Genomic DNA, 20,207 nt, shown 5'->3' with positions numbered 1-20,207 from the left:
TGTTTTTGCTGTGCTGAGGTGATAGTGGTGGCGGTGAAGAAGATGGTGCTTTAAGAGCGTGTACTTGTCAGTTATTATAGGAATTATGAAATTGGCACATCACTAAGAACGTTTTTGGCTGAAGTAGTAGAAAACCAACCTTGAACTGGCCTAAACAATAAAAAGGTTTTATTGGTTATGAGAATCCAGGCACAAAGCAGGCATCAGCCCATGCAGTGCCAGAGCCACTTCTCTCTGGGTCAAGGAGGGCTGCCAACAGGGCCCAGGGCGAGAGGTCTCTCCCAACTGTGAACCAAAGCCGACTCTGGGCCAGTTGGGCCCTGGCTGAACCAATTCACTGTGACTGAGCAAATACCACGCGTGCTGATTGGCTTATGACTCGGCTGCCAGATCAATCATCAGGACACAGGGGATGAAATGAAGCTGATTGGCTTAGAACAGTCAAGTCCCTCCCCTGGAGCGGAGGTGGCCTCCTCCAAAGTACAAATTTGGGAAAGGGGAAGGGGTGTGAGAGAGCAGTGCAATGTCAACCATGCACAGGATGGGACAGTGCCCTGGCCTCCAGTGGAATCAGTATGTAGTGACATCCTTTCATGGTCTATGTTTGAAATGAAGATGTGCATTTGATGATCATTGGTATTGGGCCAGGGGGCCAAGGCCAATTTCAGACTTGTCCCTGGTAACCATCCCTCCCTCGCATCCCTAAGGCTGTGTGCACAGAAGAGGCAAACCAGGACAGTTACACCTGACCCCCAATCCTTGGCTGGGGCTTTGGCTCCATGCCCTAGCTACAGTGGTGCTGGCTCGTTTTTCAGAAACTGCCTTTATCTGGGTAGACAGGTCTGAACAGCTCAGAACCAAAGCAGACAAAAATGCCCACACTTCCTGCTGGCCTGCTTCCCCAAACCCAAACCTGGGAGCTAGATTTCACCTCCTCTAAGCCAGAGATTCCTGAAGATAGCAGAAGGGAGTATGGGGACCATCGTGGCCCCAAGACCCAGCCTAGCCTTCTCAGACCAGGACAGAAGGCCCCAAGGGCCCACAGCCCTCTGGGAGAGGAGAGGGCATTGGTAGAGACTTAGCTCCCAAATCTGCCAAACTAAGAAGGGAGTCCACACTCATCCACAATAGTCCCAGGCGCAGTGTGGTGGGCATTTAAAACTCTTCGCAGGGACTCCACCCCTAGAGCAGATGACCTAGGCAAAACCTCAACACTTGGAGGAAGGGGAAGTTGTGGAGGGTAGAGCTGGGGATGATTAAGGAATGGCAAGGGTAAGAGGAGTGCCTTGCTCCAGATCCACCTTTGAAGGAGCTACAGAAGGAGCTGGGGCAGATCTTGGGCTCCCCCTAGAGGCCGCCATGCACGCGTGCATGCGTGCAAGCGTGCATTCGTTCACCAAACGCTACACCCTATTTTGCACTGGACACCGTGCTAGGTGCTGAAGATGCCGCGCTGAAGGAGGCAGATAAGGCCCCTGTTCTCGTGGAGTGGGGGGTTCTCACCAGGCAATGCAAAACATGAAACACACCTAGACTCAAACCAAAGGGTAGACCCAGCACTCTCCCTGGACTACCAAAGGTCCTGAGCTTCCTGCTGCTGCACTTATTTTTTTTTTTAAGATTTTATTTATTTATTCATGACAGATACAGAGAGAGAGAGAGAGAGAGAGAGAGGCAGAGACATAAGCAGAGGGAGAAGCAGGCTCCCTGCAGGGACCCTGATGCAGGACTCGACCCCAGGATCACAACCTGAGCCACCCAGGTGCCCCTCTGCTGCTGCCTTTAAAACAAGGGACTGGGAAGGACCAGCTGCCAGCCCAGGCTCATGAGTCCAAGTTCCTAAGCTACAGAATGGTAACACTGGAAAAGACCCCAAAGATCCTAAATCCCATCTGCTCGTTTCACAGATGAGGATATCAAAGCCCAGGAAGTGGAAACAGCAACCAACATCCATATAAAACTAACTGGCATTTATTTTTTTTATTTTTTTTTTCTAACTGGCATTTATTGAGTATCTCTGTGCGTCTGATGCTCTGGTAGGAATAGGACAGTCTGTCTTACCCAGATGAGGAGTTTCCCCACCCAACCTCTATGCCCCAGGGAACCCAAGGTCTCCCAAGACCAGAGCAACCCTCCAGCAGCTCAGTTCTTCTCATGTCCTCACCCCACAACAAGGCCTTGGAGGCTCTGGGTCCCTCGTGTGCCACTGAGGTCCTAAGACTTGGAGAGCAGGCTGTGGGGGCCTCGGAAATAACTCCAGGGAGGAGGAACGGCTGCTGAAGGCATCAGGTTGGGCTGGCACATGGAGTCTATTTTCCATGTGTCTGGAACCAGGCCAAAGCTTCCTGGGGTAATTTTAACCAGTATCCACTCTAGAACAATACCAAAAAAGGTAAGTTGCTTACCGACCCAGACAGGCGCATACCTAATCATTGCCCTTTCATGAATTAGACTCTTAAAACATTCAGAGCTAAAGCTGAAGGTAGAGTAGCCAAGCAAAGTATCCCTGTATTGGCGGCTGGCCCTCTTTATTGAAATGAACTCTGAAGTGCCAGCTATTCTTACCCTCAGAAAAGAGCCTCAGCCCCTCAGCTGTCTTGGGGCAGGGAAGGTATTTTTAGACCCTGGAACAGCTGATTTAGGACTAGCTGCAGGGGCTAGGAGGTCAGGGGGAGGATTGAGTTGCAAGGAGCTAATAGGGGGAACAGGGAGTTATCTGGGGGCAGGAATGAGCCGGGGCTTTAGGACAAGTCAATTCGCACTGCCTTTTTGATCAAAGTGTCTTGATATAAACCAGTGGTTCTCAGCAGAGGGCTGATGGAGGGAGGGAGGGGATGGGCTAGAAGGGGGATGGGTATATGGAGGGCACTTGTTATGATGAGCCCTGGGTGTGATGAATCACTAAATTCTACTCCTGAAACTAATATTGCACTATATGTTAATACACTAGAATTTAAATAAAAAACAAAAGCAAAAATAAAGCCAGTGGCTCTCCAAGTGTGGCCCCTAGATAAGCCACATCAGTATCACCTGGGAACCACTACATTAGAAATGCCAAGTTTCTAGGGCATCTGGGTGGCTCAGTTGGTTAAGCATCTGCCTTTGGCTCAGGTTATGATCTTGGGATCCTGGGATCAAGCCCAGAGTCAGGCTCCCTGTTCAGTGAGGAGTCTGCTTCTCTCTCTCCCTCCACCCCTCCTGCCCACTTGTGCTCTCTCATGCGCACCTTCTCTCTCTCAAATAAATAAAATCTTTTTTAAAAGAAAAGGAAAGAAAAGCCAAGTGTCAGCTCCCACCTAAATTAGAACCACTGCATGCAGGGCCCAGCAATCTGTGTTTTAATGAGCCCTCCCCATGATTCTAGTGCTTGCTAAAGTTTGAGATATCAGCGAACCATCTAGCCAGATCCCCTGGTACATAGGCTGGAAGAATCTACACTGGTGCTTCTCAACTCTTGAGTGTTGGTTCAAAGCAAGGGATCTCAGCCCAGAAAAATGCATACCCACATGAAATTTTCAGCGGCTGGCTGGCCCAGGCTAAAACCCCCCACTCTTTGACAACCCAGAGGCTCTTCTCTAGATCGAAGGCGGCTGGCTGACCTGCAGAGAATCTCGGAGCTGAAAGAGACCTTGCAGGCCACTTACTCCAACCAGCTCCACAGTATCCATAGAGCCTCAGCACTACTGGGCCGTCCCAGAGACGAGGAGCTTACCGCTTCCTATGAGCTTGTCTGCGATTGTCCTTGACTTATTTGGGGAGAGTTAGTGCTTGCTCACTCCTATATAAGTCTATATCAACCAAGCTCCAATAACTTGGTTGAAACAGGCTTATACACCCAAATTAAAGGAAGTATGTGACTGCCCTACATGGCAGAAATGAAGGCGAGATTTTTAAAATAACCTATCCCAGTGTTGGGAGAATTCTGAGGGATGGAATATCCTCCTTCATATTGATCCGAAATCTACCTCCCAAACCTCCTATCCCCATCCAGGTTCCGGCTTTGGAGCCTCAAGGAGCAAACCCAAGGTCTTGCTCAACAAAAGACACGTTTACTTTTCACTTTTCATCGGCCTTGCTTGGCGTGGGAGTGTAAGGAGGGTGGTCTCTGGCCACCCACAGGCTCGGGGTTCAGAAGATGCAGGTGCAGCCCACCGCGATGGTCTCCATGACGGCGCGCTGGCGGCAGGGCCCGGTGCGCGGTGGCAGCGGGCACAGGCGGCGGCGCACGGGCACCTGGCTGAACACGGGCACGCTCACCATGCTGCGGTCCTCCTGCATGGTGAAGGGGTTCACGCAGCCCAGACACAGGCACCGCGCCTCTGGCAGGTCCGCAGGGACGCGGCTCGGGTCGTGGTTGATGCTGCAGGGAGGCAGGAGAGAACACTGAGTGGCAGGTGGCCATCGCGACAGGGCAAATCGGTGCCCATGCCCGTCCCGGGACTAGATTGCCCTGTGGGGTCGCAACGAGCCTAGGGCCTTCTCTGCTCCCCGGCCACGCGCTTCTATTCTTGGGGAATGTCCTCCACGGGGAAATGATATATGAGCACATTGAGCCTCCTCCTCCCCAGAAGCGGAGTCAGGAGGCCTGGGTTCTACTCTGACTGCGGTTCTCTTCATTCAAGACACACTTTTCACCACCCACTGCAGGAGTGAATCTGTCCTAGACATTAGGTGTTCGCTGACGGACAACACAGACAGGTTCCCTCCTCGGGCCGAGAGCATAGGGACCTGCTTTGTGACCTCGCCTTCCTCATGCCTCAGCTTTCTCATCTGCTAAGTTGGGGGGTGGGGTGGGGAGAGAGCTTCACTGAGGACCTGCAGCATCCGCATCACCCAGGGGCTTGGTAGAAATGCAGAATCATCCCTACCCCAGACCTCCTGAATCCAAAACTGCATTTTTAGAAGATGCCCCGCCCCCCAAATCAATGGCACAGAAAGTTTTGCAGGATCTTTACAGACCCTTCCAATTGCCACACTCCAGATATGGTAGCCACTAGCCACATGTGGCTATTTAAATGTAAGTCAACCAAAATTAGTCAGCTATGCTTCAATTAAAATAAATAAATTTAAAATAAATGAAATAGGGGGCCTGGGTGGCTCAGTCAGTTAAGCATCTGCCTTCAGCTCAAGTCATGGTGCTGGAGTCCTGTATACCCTGCTCAGTGGGGAGTGTGCTTCTCCTTCTCGCTCTGCCTACAGCTCCCGCTGCTTGTGTCCTCTCTCTCTGCTCTCTCTCAAATAAATAAATAAAATTTTAATTAATAAATAAATAAAATAATCAAAATGAGTTCCTCAGTTGCATGACTGCATGTCGAGTGCTCAATAGCCACATCAAGCTAACACCTACCATGTTAGAATTGACATCATCACAGAAGGTTCTATTGAACATGCTCTTCTAGAGTCTCAGGACCTAAGTTGTCCAGGGAAAAATATTTGGCCAGGGAGTGCCTGGGTGGCTCAGGTGGTTAAGCATCTGATTCTTGGTTTCAGGTCAGGTCATGATCTCAGGGTCATGAGACTGAGCCCCATTTTGGGCTCCACACTCAGGAGTCTGCTTGAGATTCTCTCTCTCTCTCTCTCTCTCTCTCTCTAGTAAATCTTTAAACAAAAATCTTTGGCCTGATTAGTGAGTGAGGACCCTTCCAGTTAGTCTACTTCTTCATTATTCATTCAACACATATACATTTGGCCTCCTCTGCGGGTTCTGTGCTTAGAAGTTTCTCTGATTAGAAGTAGAGAACTCTCTGCTTGAGTCTCAAGACCTAAATTGTCCAGGGAAAAATATTTGGCCAGGGCCACCAGGGTGGCTCAGCAGTTTAGCACCACCTTCAGCCCAGGGTGTGATCCTGAAGACCTGGGATCGAGTCCCACATCAGGCTCCCTGCATGGAGCCTTCTTCTCCCTCTGCCTGTGTCTCTGCCTCTCTTTCTGTGTCTCTCATGAATGACTAAATAATAAAATAAGACCTTAAAAAAAAAAAAAAAGAAAGAAGTAGAGCTACAGCCACGGTGAGACACCGACCATATCATCTAGAGATGGCAGGTCTTGACTCGCAAACCTGGCTGTGAACCCTAATCATGTGGAGATGTATAAAATATCATTTTCTGGGCCTCTTCCTGGAGACTGTGATTGAGTGGGGCACGAGAATTCTTACATGACTCTGATGCAGGCCCTGGGAATGTGCCAGTCATTCAAAAGTGAGATGGATGTGGACACAGCAACTCACTGCCACCTGTGCGTACTGTAACTAGGAGGTGTGTACAAGGCACGCCAAAGCAGAGGAAGTGAAAGCCTTGCAGGTGCTTCAGTGGGGACATGAACCATAATGCTCAGGCTCTGCCTCAACAGCTCATTTAATAACAAGCCTATAAAACCTATGAAGTGAGACTCTTAACTCTGGGAAAGAAACTGAGGGTTGCTGGAGTGGGTGGTGGGGGGATGGCTACTGGGTGACAGGCATCAAGAAGGGCACGCGATGTGACGAGCACTGGGTATTACATGAAACTGATGAATCACTGACCTCTACCTCTGAAACTAATGACGTACTATATGTTGGCTAATTGTATTTAAATTAAAAAACAAAAACCAAAAAAAAAAAAAAACCTACAAAGTTTTAACCAGTATCACCTCTACTTACACTGAGGAATCTGAGGCTCAGAGAAGCTAAGCTTGCCCTAAGCCACACAGCTGGTAAGAAGCAGAACCAGGAATCAAACCAGGCACCCAGATCTCTGAATCCCAGGTCTATGACAGTGATGGCAACAGTGAGCACAGTGTCCCCCTCGCCACCAGGCAGCTTGCCCATGGCTGCCCAGCCCGGCCTACCTGTAGCCCCAGGGTGACAGGCTCCTCTTGTTGGACAGCCACAGCTGCAGGTTGACCTCACACTTCCTCCTGGCCGGCTCAGAGCTGTTCCTGAGCTGGGCCACCATCTCGCTGAGATTCCTCTCGTATTCCTCCATGCGGGCGTATGGCTTCGCCTGGGACACCAGGTCCAGCGGCACCTGGTGGGGCCCTGGAGCCAGGGTGCCAGGCCGCCCTGGCCCCTTCCTCTTGCCTTTGGGGTTCCTGGGCTGGCCCAGCCCCAGGAAGATGGAGATGGTGAGAAGGAACAGCTGGGGAAGAAGGCCACACGTCAAAGGTAGGAGAGCCAGGTCTCCCTCTGGGCCAAGACTTGAGGCCCAGGGAGAAGAGAGGGAAGAGAGCCTCTGCCGGGGCCCAGCCGCGCTGGCCATGCCTGGCCTGGTCCCGCCCGGCCGCCACATGTGTACCACACGTGTGTACGTACCATAGTCCTCACTAAGTCCTACATTGGCACCTCTTAAACATCTCCCCACCCTTCCATTTCTCTATCCGAGCAACCATCCTCACTTCCCTCAAAAGCCTCCTACCTGGTCTCCCCAAATCCTCCCTGGCTCATTCTATTCTCTGTTCTCCAGATTGTGGACCAGCACAGCTGTTTGAAATGCAAATCTGATCATGTCACCCTCCAGCTAACAGTTCCCCCTGGAGGTAACAACACCCCGACTCCACCACACAGTCTGACCTCTGCCTCCTCAGATCACCCCTGGCTTCCTCTCACTCCTGTGCTCCGGCCTCTGGCCTGCTCTCAAGCCCTTCTTCCCACCGCGCTCCTTCCTGCCACAGGGCCTTTGCACAGGCTGCCATCTGCAGAGTCCTGCCTCCCCTCCCCTTCTAAATGCCTCTTACCCCTCATGTCTCAGCCCAGTGTCACACCCTCAGGGATGCCTTAGGGGACTTTCTTGGGCTCTCAATACCACACACCCTCGTTGCTCGACTACAGACTTAGTTTGTGTGTGTGGCTCTTTTATACATACCCTCCGCCACTAAGCACAGACTCCATGTGGACAGCCATTGCCATGGTTTCCACATACTGTCTCATCCCCTGTGCCTGGGTCCCTAAACGGCTGTCACTATGCCTGCCCTCTTGTAGCTCACGGTCCGGAGAAGGGGGACACACAGTAGGCAAGGAATAAGCCCCTAAATATCTTGGAGCTTGTTGCTGAGGAGGAGCTGGCTGCATGTGGCTAGAGATCAGGGCCACCCGCTCAGTCTGGTGGCAGTGGAGCGGCCCTGCAAGGCCTTTCTGGGGAGCCGGCAAGGTGAGGTGAAGGGTAAGAGGGAGGGGAGGTGGGGGGGGTAGTCTAAATACCTCACAGTGAGGTGGGGTCAATGTGAGAGGAGGTTTGAGTTGGTGAAGAGCTTTGCTAGGGAAACCACAAGGCTTAACTAGAGAGAGCAAGGGAGGGAGCGTGAGATGAAGGTGGGGAGAGGGGCATCAAGGCTGAGGATCCCTGTTGGATGCCATGACCCCTGTGCTCCCCTCCTCTGCACCCACCCCATCCACGCCTTACACACCCGTATCCAACCTCACCAACCATCCTCCCCCTCTCCCCCCACTGAACCGAGAGTGTCAGGCAAGTCTCTGGCCTGCTCAGGAGAAGCCCCAGGGAGCTGGCAGGAGGACCCAGGCTCTGAGGACCCAGGCTCCTCAGCAAGCAAGGGAGACAAGGGCCAGAACGTGGGTGGGGCCCAGGACTCTCCAGAAGGCAGGACTCTTCAAGGGGGTTTCAGCCGGTCCCTGAGTCTAACCAGGGGCCCCCCTGCCCTGAGTCACTCCCCTCACCACCTGCACAGCCCATGCTGAACTCTCCAGGCTACCCAGCAAGTCCTGCCCCCTGGAAGCAAATTTCAGCAAAGCCCCTCCTGGCAGCGCAAAATCCACCAAGTCGCTCAATTCTTCCTTTTAGGTCCTGGATCCCGGTGCAGAAAAATGCCTCCTTAACAATTGGCTTTCTCCTCTGCGCTTCTCACAGGGACTCCGGGAAGCCCAGAACAGAACCAAAGTCGCCCCTCCCTGGGGATCAGAAACAGAAGGACTTGCCCAAGGTCACACAGCCTGGATCCCAGGCCCCGGGGACTCTCTGGACCCCCCCGCCCAATAACTGGGTTTGCCAGGATCTCCCCCGATGGCTTCGGCCTGGAGGGGCCTCGCTGCGAGGCTGAGCCCGAGCGGGTGCAGGGGCCTGAGCCGGCGGCCAGGGCTGCGGCTCTGAGACCGTCTCTGTTTCTGTCTCGCCCTGGGGGAGACGGCAGAGGGAGAGCTCGGCCTCTGCAGATTCCAAGGCAAACAGAGGCGGCCATTAATCAATAGGAAAGAAGGACCGAGACGCTGCGGCCCTAAATGGGGTGGGGGTGGGGCGGGTGGGGAAGCGCCACGTACCAGGTTGTGCGGCCAGTCCATGGGGCCGGGCGGTTGGCCTGCAGCTGCCGCCCGCCTGGAACCCCAGATGCCTCCGCCAAGAGAATGGCAGCAACAGGATGGAGCGAAGCAATTATAGCTCGTCAGGGGGCTGCTGGGGGTGGCTGGGGGGGCTCGTCATCAGCTGGGAGCCTCGGCCCGGCTGGCTGGGCCCGGCGCAGCGGCAGGCGGCGAGGGGCGTGGGGCAGGCCAGGAGCCGGGCCGAGGTGCCCGGGGGCTGTTGACTGAGGGACAATGCCCTGTGTGTCTGGCGGGGCTCTGGCGGGTGGCACCTCCGTCTGTGGCCTGCGGCTAGCCACCCGGCCAGCACCCACAGGGCCGGCTGAGACAATCAGCTTCGTTTGCTTTGGGGACGGCGAGGGGGTGAGGGTGGAGGAGGGACGGGCTGTCCGTTGGTCAGGAGAGCAAATGTTCTCGGCTGTGCTGGCCAGGAGCGGGACGCAGGCCCCATCTCCCAGGGAGACAGCCCAGGCCCTCCGGCCTCAGCCAGCCCCAGGTGAGTTCAATGGCCCTGGGTGATCGGCGTCCCACCCACTTAGTTCACAGGCGGGGAAACTGAGGCCAGAGCCGGGAAGGGGGCTTGTCTAGGATTACGCAGCGGGTTCGAGGTGACAGAGCTGGGATTCAGACCTGGTCCCCGTGCAGGGCTCCCTCCCCCACCCCGTGCTGTTTGTCTTGGGGTATTTTCTGCACAGTTCCGGCCTGCCATGAACATGCTTCTGCATCTGTGCTCTCACGCGGGCCAAGTCGCCGTTCATGAGGTCTTTGTGGCTGGTTGTTCTGGCCTCCCCGATGTAGGGCTCCCCGTCCGTGGCTGTCTGTCACTTTGACTCTTTCTCAGCCTCAGTTTCCTTCTCTGTAGAATGGGAGTCATGCCCAGGAGTCAACAGTGGCCTGGCCCATTTCTTCCCGAAATCTTTCCGAGTCTCACGTCCCACCTCTCTAGAATGGGGGTAATGACAGTGGCCACCACATGGGGCCGTTCAAAGGAGGAAAGGAAATAAGCCACGTTAAACAGCTGGCCCAGTCCCTGGCGGGTAGTAAGTGCTCAATAAACACTTAGCTGTTTATGACGAAAATTATTATGATGAAATAATCACATAATTGTTATTACAAACATTAGCTATTCTAATTAGCATGAGAGCCAGCGTGGTTCTCGTCGCTCAGCCAACTCTCCCTCCTTGCCCCTCGGGCCCCCCCGAGAGAGCTCCGGGCTTCACAGGCTCCGGCCACAGTGTGGTGAGCTGGGGTGACCCCAGGGGCTACAGGTCCTGAAATCCCACGCTGAACTGGCCAGCCCCGAGGGTCCAGGTCTCTCCGCTCAAGCGAACTGAACAGTCCAGCCTGCTTTGAGGGAGCCAGTCCGCCCAGGGCGGCGGAGGAGGGTAGGAGAGAGCGTGCAGAGGACAGGGAGGGACACGGTGAATGAACAAACATCTAGGACTGCACCGTGGCGCCCAGGGCCACTCCTGGCCATTTACAGGAATAGGCCGAGGGGGAGAACAGAGTGCGACGCGCTGCCGAATGTCACAAGATTAATCTGTCCGGGGCAGGTTTCCACAGCATAACTGAGAAACTGGCTGAGGCTGGAGCTCATCGAGAGATACCACCATATTTGGTCAAATACTAGACAGGACTCTATTCTATCACTGGAAACTCCAGAGGGAGGGGGACTCTGAAAATACCTCCTCAGGCAGCAAGGGCCCCCACTCCCATCCCAGGCCGCCCCGGCCCCACCCCACTGTCCTCCGAGCTAGTGTGACGGGGTGAGGGATGGGGGCAGCCTCCTTGCTACCCCTCTGCTGCTGCTGGCGGGTGGCGGGAGCAGCATGCAGCTGGGGGGACCCCACCCCCCACCCCGGCCGGCATCCACGGAAAGGGAAATGAAAAGATAGGGACCTGGCTGCCAGGGGGGTCCTCTGCTTCTCAGGCCCCCGCAACCACCACACTCTCCTACCTGCTGGCCACATGCACCCTTGCTTCTGTATCCCAAAGTCAGGACTTAGCTGTCTGGGCTTCCAGCTCGGTGCTTGTCAACGTAGACTCCGGGGTCCTGGCCTCGGCGCTCTGACAACGCAGGCCCGGGAATCTGCGCCTCACAGGAGCCGGTCTGGGAGCTACAGGAGTCCTCACCCACTCTCCACATTCCCGCACCCCACCTCCACTCCAGCACGGGAGGAGAAGGGGGCAGGTGGGGCTGGGCCTCAGTATCAGTGCCGGAGTCAGGAGAGGCTAGTTAGAGCACGCCTCAGTCTCTTCTTCCCTCGCAGCGTATACCGACAGCTTGGGGCCAGGCTGGGACTTGGGGCCCCAGACTCCTCCCAGTAGGGAGGGGGACACCTGTGGGGGTACCCAGGCAGGTGCTTGGGGAGTCACGGAGGGTCCCAGTGACCATCAGTGGGTTTCCCATTCCTGGGCCATCTCAGGCCTGGAAGGCAGTCCCTTCCTCCAGCCTAGGTCTCGAGAAAACCACCGAAGGGTCATCTGCCCTCAGGGATGTCCTGAGTGTGAAGCTTGTCCGACTACAGTGGGACCAACCTAGGTCTGAGAGGCCTAAGAACGTGGGCGTCAGTGTTTCTGCCCCACAGCAAAGTTGGGGTCCTTAGGTCTTCTTTCACGGGAAGTGGTGGGCACTCATAACGGAGGCCCCGGGCGGGGGGGCTGGGAAGGGGGAGGCAGGGGGTGGTCTTGCTCAGGGCCACCAGAGCCCTCGGCGGCAGGGCCCGCCTTGAAGCGGCGCTGTGCTCGCCACCAGGTGGCGCCACCAGAAAGCCAGACAACCCTGAAGAGTGTCGCATGCCCAGAGGGAACCATCCCCGCCCCTTCCCTGGAATGGGCCCTGGCGCTGAAACTGAGGGGACCAGGTGACGGGGCATGGGTCCTGTGCCTGCCCTCTGGCCTCCCGAGCGACCCTACTGTCAGGGTCCAGCTCCAGGGACACCTCCCATGTCAGAGCAGCAATGGCACAGGCTGCCAAGGGGGGGGGCGGCAAGGATGGGGTGCAGGCTTCTGTCTGCTGTGTGAATGATTCCTTCGCTTGGAGCATCCACCATGTGCTGGGCCCCAGGCGTTTGTCTGCTGGACATCAGAAATTTCAGGAAATAACAATTAGTAATAATAATAGCTACTGCTTAATGTCTATTTACTGACTGCCAGGCACTGTGCTAAGTCCTTCGTGAGCACTGTTTCAGTAAATCTTCCCAGCCACCCTGTGGTGAGGTCCTAATTTTATCCCTCATCTACGAACGGGGAAACTGAGGCTCAGGGAGCCCAAAGTCACAGAGGATTCAAAGCAAGGTTGTCTGATTAGTGTACATGCTGTCCCCTGCAGTGAGGGGAAGGAGAGGAGAGTCACAGCCAGGAGAGGGCAGGGGGTGTCCAGCTGGTCACGGAGGAGGGCCAATGCTTGCCTCGGCCTCCCCATGACATCCTCAAACGAACTGGACCATGAGTGCTGGGGAGGTCACTGAGCCCAAGCCCAAACCAGAGTCCTCAAGAGGATCTGAGAGCTCCCAGGGCATGAGCACGGCACCCAGCAGTGTTCCTGGCACGTAGTAGGCATTCACAAGGTATTTGATGCATTGCCTCAAGCCAGCTGTATGCGATATGGAGTGTTAATGCTGGAATGGAAAATGGGAGGCCCGAGCCACAGGGACCTGTAGAGGGGGTGGGGGATAGCCCAGGGGTAAGAGTTCAGACTCTAGAGATCCACAGATCTGAGTTTTAATCCCGCCTCTACCAGTTCACAGCTGTGTGACCTCGGGACAGTCACTTGACTTCTCTGAGCCTCAGGTTCTTCTGCACAGTAGAGATTATAACTTGGCCTGGCTGGAACGTTGTGAAGATCAAATGAGATCATGCATGTTAAAGCAGTTAGCAGAGTGCCCGACAAAAGCAAATGCTTAATTAAAGGTAGCTGCTGTTGTTGTCACTGTTCTTGTTAAAACAGGTAGTGATTTGGGCCTTCAAGGTTGCTTCTGGAATGTTCTTAGGTGGGAAGGGCATGGTACAGCGGGAACAAGGATAGAACCTGCTGAAGAACGCAGCGGCCCTGTTTCCAACGGGCCCACCCTAGAGCCAGGAGGACCTGTGGGATTCAGTGTAAAGACTTGCCCGAGCGGCCCAGTAAGGTCTGGGGAGGCAGGAGACTAACAGGCGCCTCTGCTGCGAGATGGAGGGGGCTGTGGCCAGGAGGGCGCATCCTCCACAGGAGGTCTTGGCTCTCCTGCCATGCTGCCCACCCCGCCCGCCACCCTCCTGGGTAGGAGTCTTTCTCCCAGGCCCATATTTGCACAAATGCCTGCCTCACTGCTCACTCCAGAGCCCCAGCCAAGAGGCACTATTTTAAGCTCCCTGGACGGGAACACTGTTGGTGGGAACAGACCCAGCCAGCAAGCTCCCAGTTCTCAAAAAAGGGAAAGGCCTGGGCAAACGGCAGCCCCTGAGATGTGCAGAGGGACCGCCACGTCCACATGATCCTCTGCCCAGGCCAGGTGCCAATGCCTCCTCCCCCATGGGGGGCAGTCAAGGGAATGGGAGTCAGGGTAGGACTCAAGAGGTGGACTTGTGTTCTGGGACTGGGTGGCTAAGGCCTCCCTTCTGCCTAGCAGCCAGCCTTGAAAACACCAAGCTTGTGTTTCTGAATTACAGATCGACTCCACCCTGTACCTAGTCTCTGGTTAGTGCTCACTACCCATAGGCCCTCAGAGCCAAGGGATGTCTTGTGCAGCCCCCACCAGCATAGGATCCCTTTTAAAGCACCTTAGCTGAACACCTTCACGGTAGGGAGATTTCTCTCTGAGGGCGCACATCCTACTTTTTAAAGCCTTAGTGGTTAAAAAGAATAATTATAAGAGTGTTCTCTCTCATTATGCTGAAGTTCCTGCCTATGATGTGATACGGCGTAGTGGGAGACGGCCAACTTCAGAGATGGTGGTCGGACACTTACCCAATCCCTCTTATGTGCCCGTGTCCACTTCTCCTAACCTCAGTGAGCCTCAGTATCCTCCTAGAGATGTTTAAATGGATTTCTCAAAAAAATTTATGATTTTCCTGGCATATAACTAATACTTAATATTTGGCCAATTCTGCTGTTTTTATCATCATTTGGTTGGGTTCGTGTGCACCCAAGTTGGGTGGACAGTATTCTCCTGCGTGTATATGCTATTTTTGCTCTTTGATTGCATATAGGCCAATATTTAAAGCACGGACTTTGAACCAGAGTGACCTGAACCCCAGCCCCTGTACACAACTGCTGGGTTACCTTGGGCAAGTGACCTAACCTCTCTGAGCCTGTGTGTATCCTCCTGGAAAGGAGGGGGATCTAACAAGATAACGCATGTCAAGTGCCTGGCATGGCGTGGTGCTCAATGAAAGCCCTGTGATTATTTTGTTTTACACATTGTTCTTTGTTCTTGCTCAGTCAGGTCGAAGAGAACAATTCTGGTCAGCTCTCTTCTAGAGCTTTTTAACTGCCAGAGTCCCAGTCATATCCCTGGAAAAAGTGAGCTCCCCATCTGCCAGGTTGGTTTAGTAGAGGGCCGAAGACCAGTTGGGAGTGGTATCCGGGAGATTCACGAAAAAGAAAGTGGGGTGCCTGGTTGGCTCAGTCAGTAGAGCATGCAACTCTTGATCTCACAGTCGTGAGTTCAAGCCCCACACAGGGGCATGAAGCCTATTTAGAAAAAATTAAAAAAAAAGAAAGGGTTGGGCTCACTGAATTTTAAAAGTTCCCTTCCAGCCTGAGAGGCTTGGGTCCACAGGTGGGGCTGTCCTGCCTGCCTCCATTTGTCCAGACCTGGAACAGGAAGGAGCCCAAAGAGGCTCATGAGGGACATGGATTAAACAGCCTGTCCCTGGGGCAGACAGAGGCGCCGGGCCCCCAGCCCACCGGCATATCCTCCCCTTGGTTCCGGGGGATGTTTATCCTTCCGTCAGAGTTTATAGGACGTCGTCTGGACTTACAAGATCCAGAGTCCTGGCTTTTCCCTGAAAGCTGTTGGCCCCTCCCCCTGCTGGGTGGGTCCACATTTATTTCGGGTAGGAGGCTCCATTCTCCAGCAGAAGCAGGAAAAGGGGACCACATGAGAAATGTTCTCTGTAGACCCCCAGAGCCCAGATCCTGTGGAGGAAGAAGCCTGGGCTGGGGTGGGTGTGGGGGTGGGAATAAAGAGGTTGGTGTCTCCCAGTTGTTTACAGGAGAGGAGTCCTCAAGGGGAGGCAGGGTGGAGAGGGGAATTCCTTCATAGCTTGGGTTCAAAGGCCCGCTCCCCAAACACAGCTGAAAGCCATGGTACTGCTCAGAGTCTGCCCTACATATTGGCTTCTGTTACCGGCTCAAATAGCACTGTTTTCATTGTGTTTGTTTTGGTGTCTGGGTGAGTGCGAATTCTCGGACGGGGTCTTGCAAGTGCGAGCCTTGGAGTCATGGGGTGGGAGCCTCTTGCAGACCGTGAACGTGGCTTATTCTCACATCTGCTTCTCAGTGCCCGACTTGGGAGCCCGGGGGCAGCTATGACCAGGGCCAGACTTGCCGGAGTGCAGGAGGAACCCTGAGAGCTACCCAATACCCACCACTTGGGGGGACAGGTGGTGAGACAGCTCCCACTGCCCTTAGCAAGGAGCCTTGACAGCTGTAACCAAGGCCTCTGTCCCCACCCTGCTTCCCGATCTAGACACCAGCCTCAGAAACATACAGGCTCTCAGGGCTACGGTGAGTCCCAACCCAGGCTCCCTGCAGAAGGAGGTCTGAACCTCCCAGCTCTGCGGCATGAACCCATCAGCTGAGGATAATGAGAAGCTGCCCCAGGTGGTGGTTTAAATACCTTGCCCAGGATGCTCTGCATGTTTCTATGAGCTGTGACTTTAAGATATAGGCAGTGAAGAGCCTTGAGAGTTCTTGAGGAGGGTCCACTCACTTCTTGACAAATACATAGTGTGCCAGGCACTGTGCTCAGGCCTGGGCGTAGAGCAGTGAACAGCTAAAACAGTTCCCGAGCTCACGTTCTTGAAAAGGATGGTGGATACAACAATATTGGTATTTGAGGACCAGCCTTAGGCACTGTGGCTGGGCATCCTTCCTCACCATCTCCTATACCTCTTGCATCCATGAGCATGACTGGAGCCCATGACCTCAGCATTCAGGGCATGTGGAAGCAGGTACAATGTCTTCTTGCCGATGTGACAAGAATGTGACATCTTGCCAAATTGCTACTGAAAGGTTGGTTCTCATAAATACTATATTGGTGAGGGAAGAGGAAGAAACGGCTGGTGGGGAATCCGACCACATCCAAAGTCGGTTCCCAGGAAAGAAGCCTCCATGATTGTTCTAATGTTAGAAGACAGGTCCAAGGGGCACCTGGCTGGCTCAGTCAGAGCATGTGACCCTTGATCTCGGGGTCATGAGTTCAAGCCCCATGTTGGGTTTAGAGATTATTAGAAAAATAAATAAACTTTTAAAAAAATATTTTAAAACATGAGAGACTCCTAACTCTGGGAAACGAACAAGGGGTAGTGGAAGGGGAGGTGGGCGGGGGTATGGGGGTGACTGGGTGACCGGCACTGAGAGGGGCACTTGACGGGATGAGCACTGGGTGTTATACTATATGTTGGCAAGTCGAACTCCAATTAAAAAAATATACAGGGGATCCCTGGGTGGCGCAGCGGTTTGGCGCCTGCCTTTGGCCCAGGGCGTGATCCTGGAGACCCGGGATCGAATCCCACGTCAGGCTCCCGGTGCATGGAGCCTGCTTCTCCCTCTGCCTATGTCTCTGCCTCTCTCTCTCTCTCTCTCTCTCTCTCTCTCTCTCTGTGACTATCATAAATAAATAAAAAATAAATAAAAAAATATACAAAAAAATTTTTCTTTAAAGAAGACAATTTCAAGGTTTGTGGCCCTGGAAGACAGAAGTGGTACAGCCTTAGGGCCCAGGCAGATGCTGGTGGTAAAGGTGATAGCTTCTGTGTGTACCACTGTAAGTGCTGTAAGTCCCTGACTTTATTTACTCCCTTTATCAACCCCATGTGAATATAAAGGTTTTTACAGAAGAGGAAATTGAGGCCAGGGAATGGAAGCACAATGAGAACAGGGGCAGAGCTTAGGATGAAAACCTCAGTCCCTGAGGCCACTTTTGACCCACCACCCCACCCTAACCTTTGCCACAGTTTAGGGAATGAGCTTTGGAACCAGGCAGTGGTGAGAGGTGGACACCCAGGTGTCTACACCCAGGTGTGTAGGCAACATGCACAGAGCACCAAAGTCCATCCAAATTCTCTTTGACGTGTCCAGGCTGTGCTCTGTGAAGCAGCCTACATTGAAGGGAAATGTGTTTGGCAAGAGGGCTTGGTGCCAGGTGGACATGTTTTCTGAGTCAGCTCTGGAGAGAATTCGAGGGTCGGGCTGACCCCAATCTCTCTCTCTCCCAATAGTGCGCTCTTGGAAAAACTGGGATTGTTTTGGGTCTGGTGATTACATAGCTATGTCCACAATTTTTTGTCTTCCATATTAGGATTATTGGGATTCCCTTGCATTCTATCCCATTATCTCAACCACAGGCCTAGCTCTGACACAATCTTTTTAGAATTACCTACAAATCTTCACATGTTTTAGGCTGTTTCTTCGAATCTTAGGATCAGCAGGACCTTATAGTCATTTTGCTGGCTTCCCAAGGATAGTAAATGATCCCAAGTCTCTTATCAGGCTCTGTTTGATTTAAATGTCTACCTCCCCCCTCCTTCCGTCCGCTGATGACAAATTTGCTCTTTGAGAACATACAGAACAAAGCTGCTCCTTCTGCCCTATGACAAGCAGTGTCAGTCAGGATGGGTCACATTGTGCTGCGGTAACAAACAACCCCCAGACCTTGGAGGCTCACTCCAGCAAACATGTCTCACTCACCTCTGTTACAAGTCCTGGGTGTGCTCTGCTCATCAGAATTGCTCAGAGACCCAGAGTGATGGGACACTTCTACAAGTATCACAGCAGGATCAGAGGTTTGGAGGTTGTGGGTTTGTAGAGGTTGAAGAATGGGTTCCGGAGTCTCTGCTCCAACCACTTATTTCCTTCCACCAAATTCTTTCCTCTCTTTAAGTGTCAGTTTCTTATCCATAAAATGAAGATAATGAGAAAGGAGCAACCTCACAGATTTTCTGTGAGGTTAATTGAGAGGATGGATTTAAGCTCTCATTGTGGAGCCTGGTTCATAGAAAGAACTCCATAAATGTCAGCTGTTACGATGTTAACATAATATTGTTAACTTACTGGTGGCTACCATCCCCGGACAGCACAAGCCCCGCTCTTTCCATTGTTCCCCATCTTGGCCAGTTGGAATTCCTTGGAAGAGTTAAGGAATTCTTTTTTCCTTCCACAGGTCATTTTCACATTTTTTGGTCATGCATTGTATTTCATGAAGGAGGAGCTTGATTGAGGGCTCAAAGCCGAGGCAGAAAAGGTATATCTACATGTCTTGCCAACCCCAAACTAGATGTATTCTGTTCAAGGTTCATGACCAAGATCTTTTGGAAAGTCCAGAGAAGAGAGGTCAAATTTGGAGAAGAATCCTTGCTTGAGATAAAACCCCTTGGTGGAGAGATTCAGAAATCAAACTATAGAATATCCAAGTTAGAAGAGACGTGTAGAATGAGCAAGTGTCATCAGCTCTTCTCTTTTACAGATGGGGACACGCAAGACCAGAGACGGAAAGAGACTGATACAATGTGACACAGCAACTCAGTGTCAGAGATGAGGCCTGAGCCCACTCCCCTTAATCCCAGTCTTGGGGCTTTCCACACACCACAGAAGAGGACAAAGGGACAACATTCTTCACCGTTGGGATGGGGGCGGTGGGTGGGGGTGGAATCTCCTTGGAATTACGGCTTGTCCTCATTTCATGGAGTTATACTCCAGCGGAGTTGTAAAGTTAAGAACTTTATAAACATTACCTTATTAAGGCTTCTTGAAAACCCAAAGTCACAGCTCCTCTGGGTCATGGGACATGCGTTGAGCATCCAGTGAACAAACAAAGGGTAACATTACATTTTTCACTTCGTTTAGGAAACCTGGCTTCTAATTATAGGATTTGTTTAACAGTCCTGAATGGTTTACGAAGGCTTGGATCAGCGTCAGTCCTGAGGAGTGTCAGCAGGGGAGACATAGGCAGGGTGGAGGCAGGGAGGCAGGGACAGGCCTCAGCGGCAAAGGGGAGAGATGATAGACAAGGTCAATTTAAGCCAACGCCTGGAGGGCATTAATTTTCCCTAAAAACCCCAGCCAGGTTGCTCCCAGTTGGAAATGATCTCCAATGACCAGTACCATAACCTTTTCACACAGGGACAATGACGATGAATTAGCTCGAGGGCAAGCAGGTGAAACAAGGATCACATTACTATTTGGTGCTCTGTCAAACTGAATCCCTGCAAAGGGGCAGGTTATCCTTAGCACACCCTCTTCCCCTTCCGGAGATATGGGCCGGGGGCTGGCTCCAGCTCCTTGCTTACATAAATAAATAACTGTTTTAAGCAAGCTATTTTTTAAAACAAATCTTTATAACTTCTGTAAAATACTATTATATGCATATATCATATTCCCTTAACACAGATAGAAAGTAGAAAAGATAGAAGGAATATAGAAGTCCCTCGTGTTATATATAACTAATAATATAATGTAATAGGTAATTAAGTCCCTATGGTTAAGCTCACCATCTAAGGAGGCAAGGAGGCTATCTAAGGAGACTCAGGGGATTAGGAAAGGAAATGTTATGAGGCTGCAAGTGCTCCCCACCACTAATGCAGCCCAAGTCAGGATAGAACGATCTTACCAAGCTGCTTCCAGGCCAAGACATGTAAGGTCCAGCCCATCTACCATAAAGCCACATTTCCCTCCTCACTCAGGCCTCCATTGCAAGCTCAGCTCAACGCCGTGCCCCCC

At 52.8% G+C, this 20,207-nt stretch overlaps 1 protein-coding gene and 1 long non-coding RNA gene across 3 annotated transcripts; one reads left to right on the top strand and one right to left on the bottom strand.

Moving 5' to 3' along the window:
* Positions 1-4,029: 4,029 nt before the first annotated feature.
* On the bottom strand, positions 4,030-11,799 carry IL17B (interleukin 17B). Of its 2 annotated transcripts, none has more exons than XM_072824575.1 (4): positions 11,241-11,799; positions 9,245-10,225; positions 6,826-7,115; positions 4,030-4,360 (listed from the first exon to the last, which is right to left on the bottom strand). In XM_072824575.1, exons 2-4 carry the CDS (start codon positions 9,263-9,265, stop codon positions 4,129-4,131), a joined length of 543 nt encoding a protein of 180 aa, XP_072680676.1. In that variant the 5' UTR covers positions 9,266-10,225; positions 11,241-11,799; the 3' UTR covers positions 4,030-4,128. The 2 variants fall into 2 exon arrangements, with proteins under 2 accessions (XP_072680676.1, XP_072680677.1); XM_072824576.1 differs by having other exon boundaries at positions 9,245-10,139.
* LOC140632496 (uncharacterized) lies at positions 9,467-19,954 on the top strand. The gene is made up of 3 exons (XR_012030097.1): positions 9,467-9,779; positions 18,652-18,732; positions 18,955-19,954. It is a non-coding gene; the product is annotated as an uncharacterized lncRNA (long non-coding RNA).
* Positions 19,955-20,207: the final 253 nt, after the last annotated feature.

This window comes from Canis lupus, chromosome 4 (genome assembly GCF_048164855.1).
Source record: "Canis lupus baileyi chromosome 4, mCanLup2.hap1, whole genome shotgun sequence".
Lineage (NCBI taxonomy): Eukaryota > Metazoa > Chordata > Mammalia > Carnivora > Canidae > Canis > Canis lupus.
This window is presented reverse-complemented; position numbering and strand designations above follow the sequence as displayed.

Bases quoted from the DNA above. Each gene is read 5' to 3' on its own strand.
- IL17B (XM_072824575.1), bottom strand. From the start codon at position 9,265: ATGGACTGGCCGCACAACCTG. The intron at 7,116-9,244 runs GTACGTGGCGCT...CTTCTTCCCCAG, and splicing joins TGGACTGGCCGCACAACCTG to CTGTTCCTTCTCACCATCTC. The intron at 4,361-6,825 runs GTAGGCCGGGCT...GCCTCCCTGCAG, and splicing joins CTGTCACCCTGGGGCTACAG to CATCAACCACGACCCGAGCC.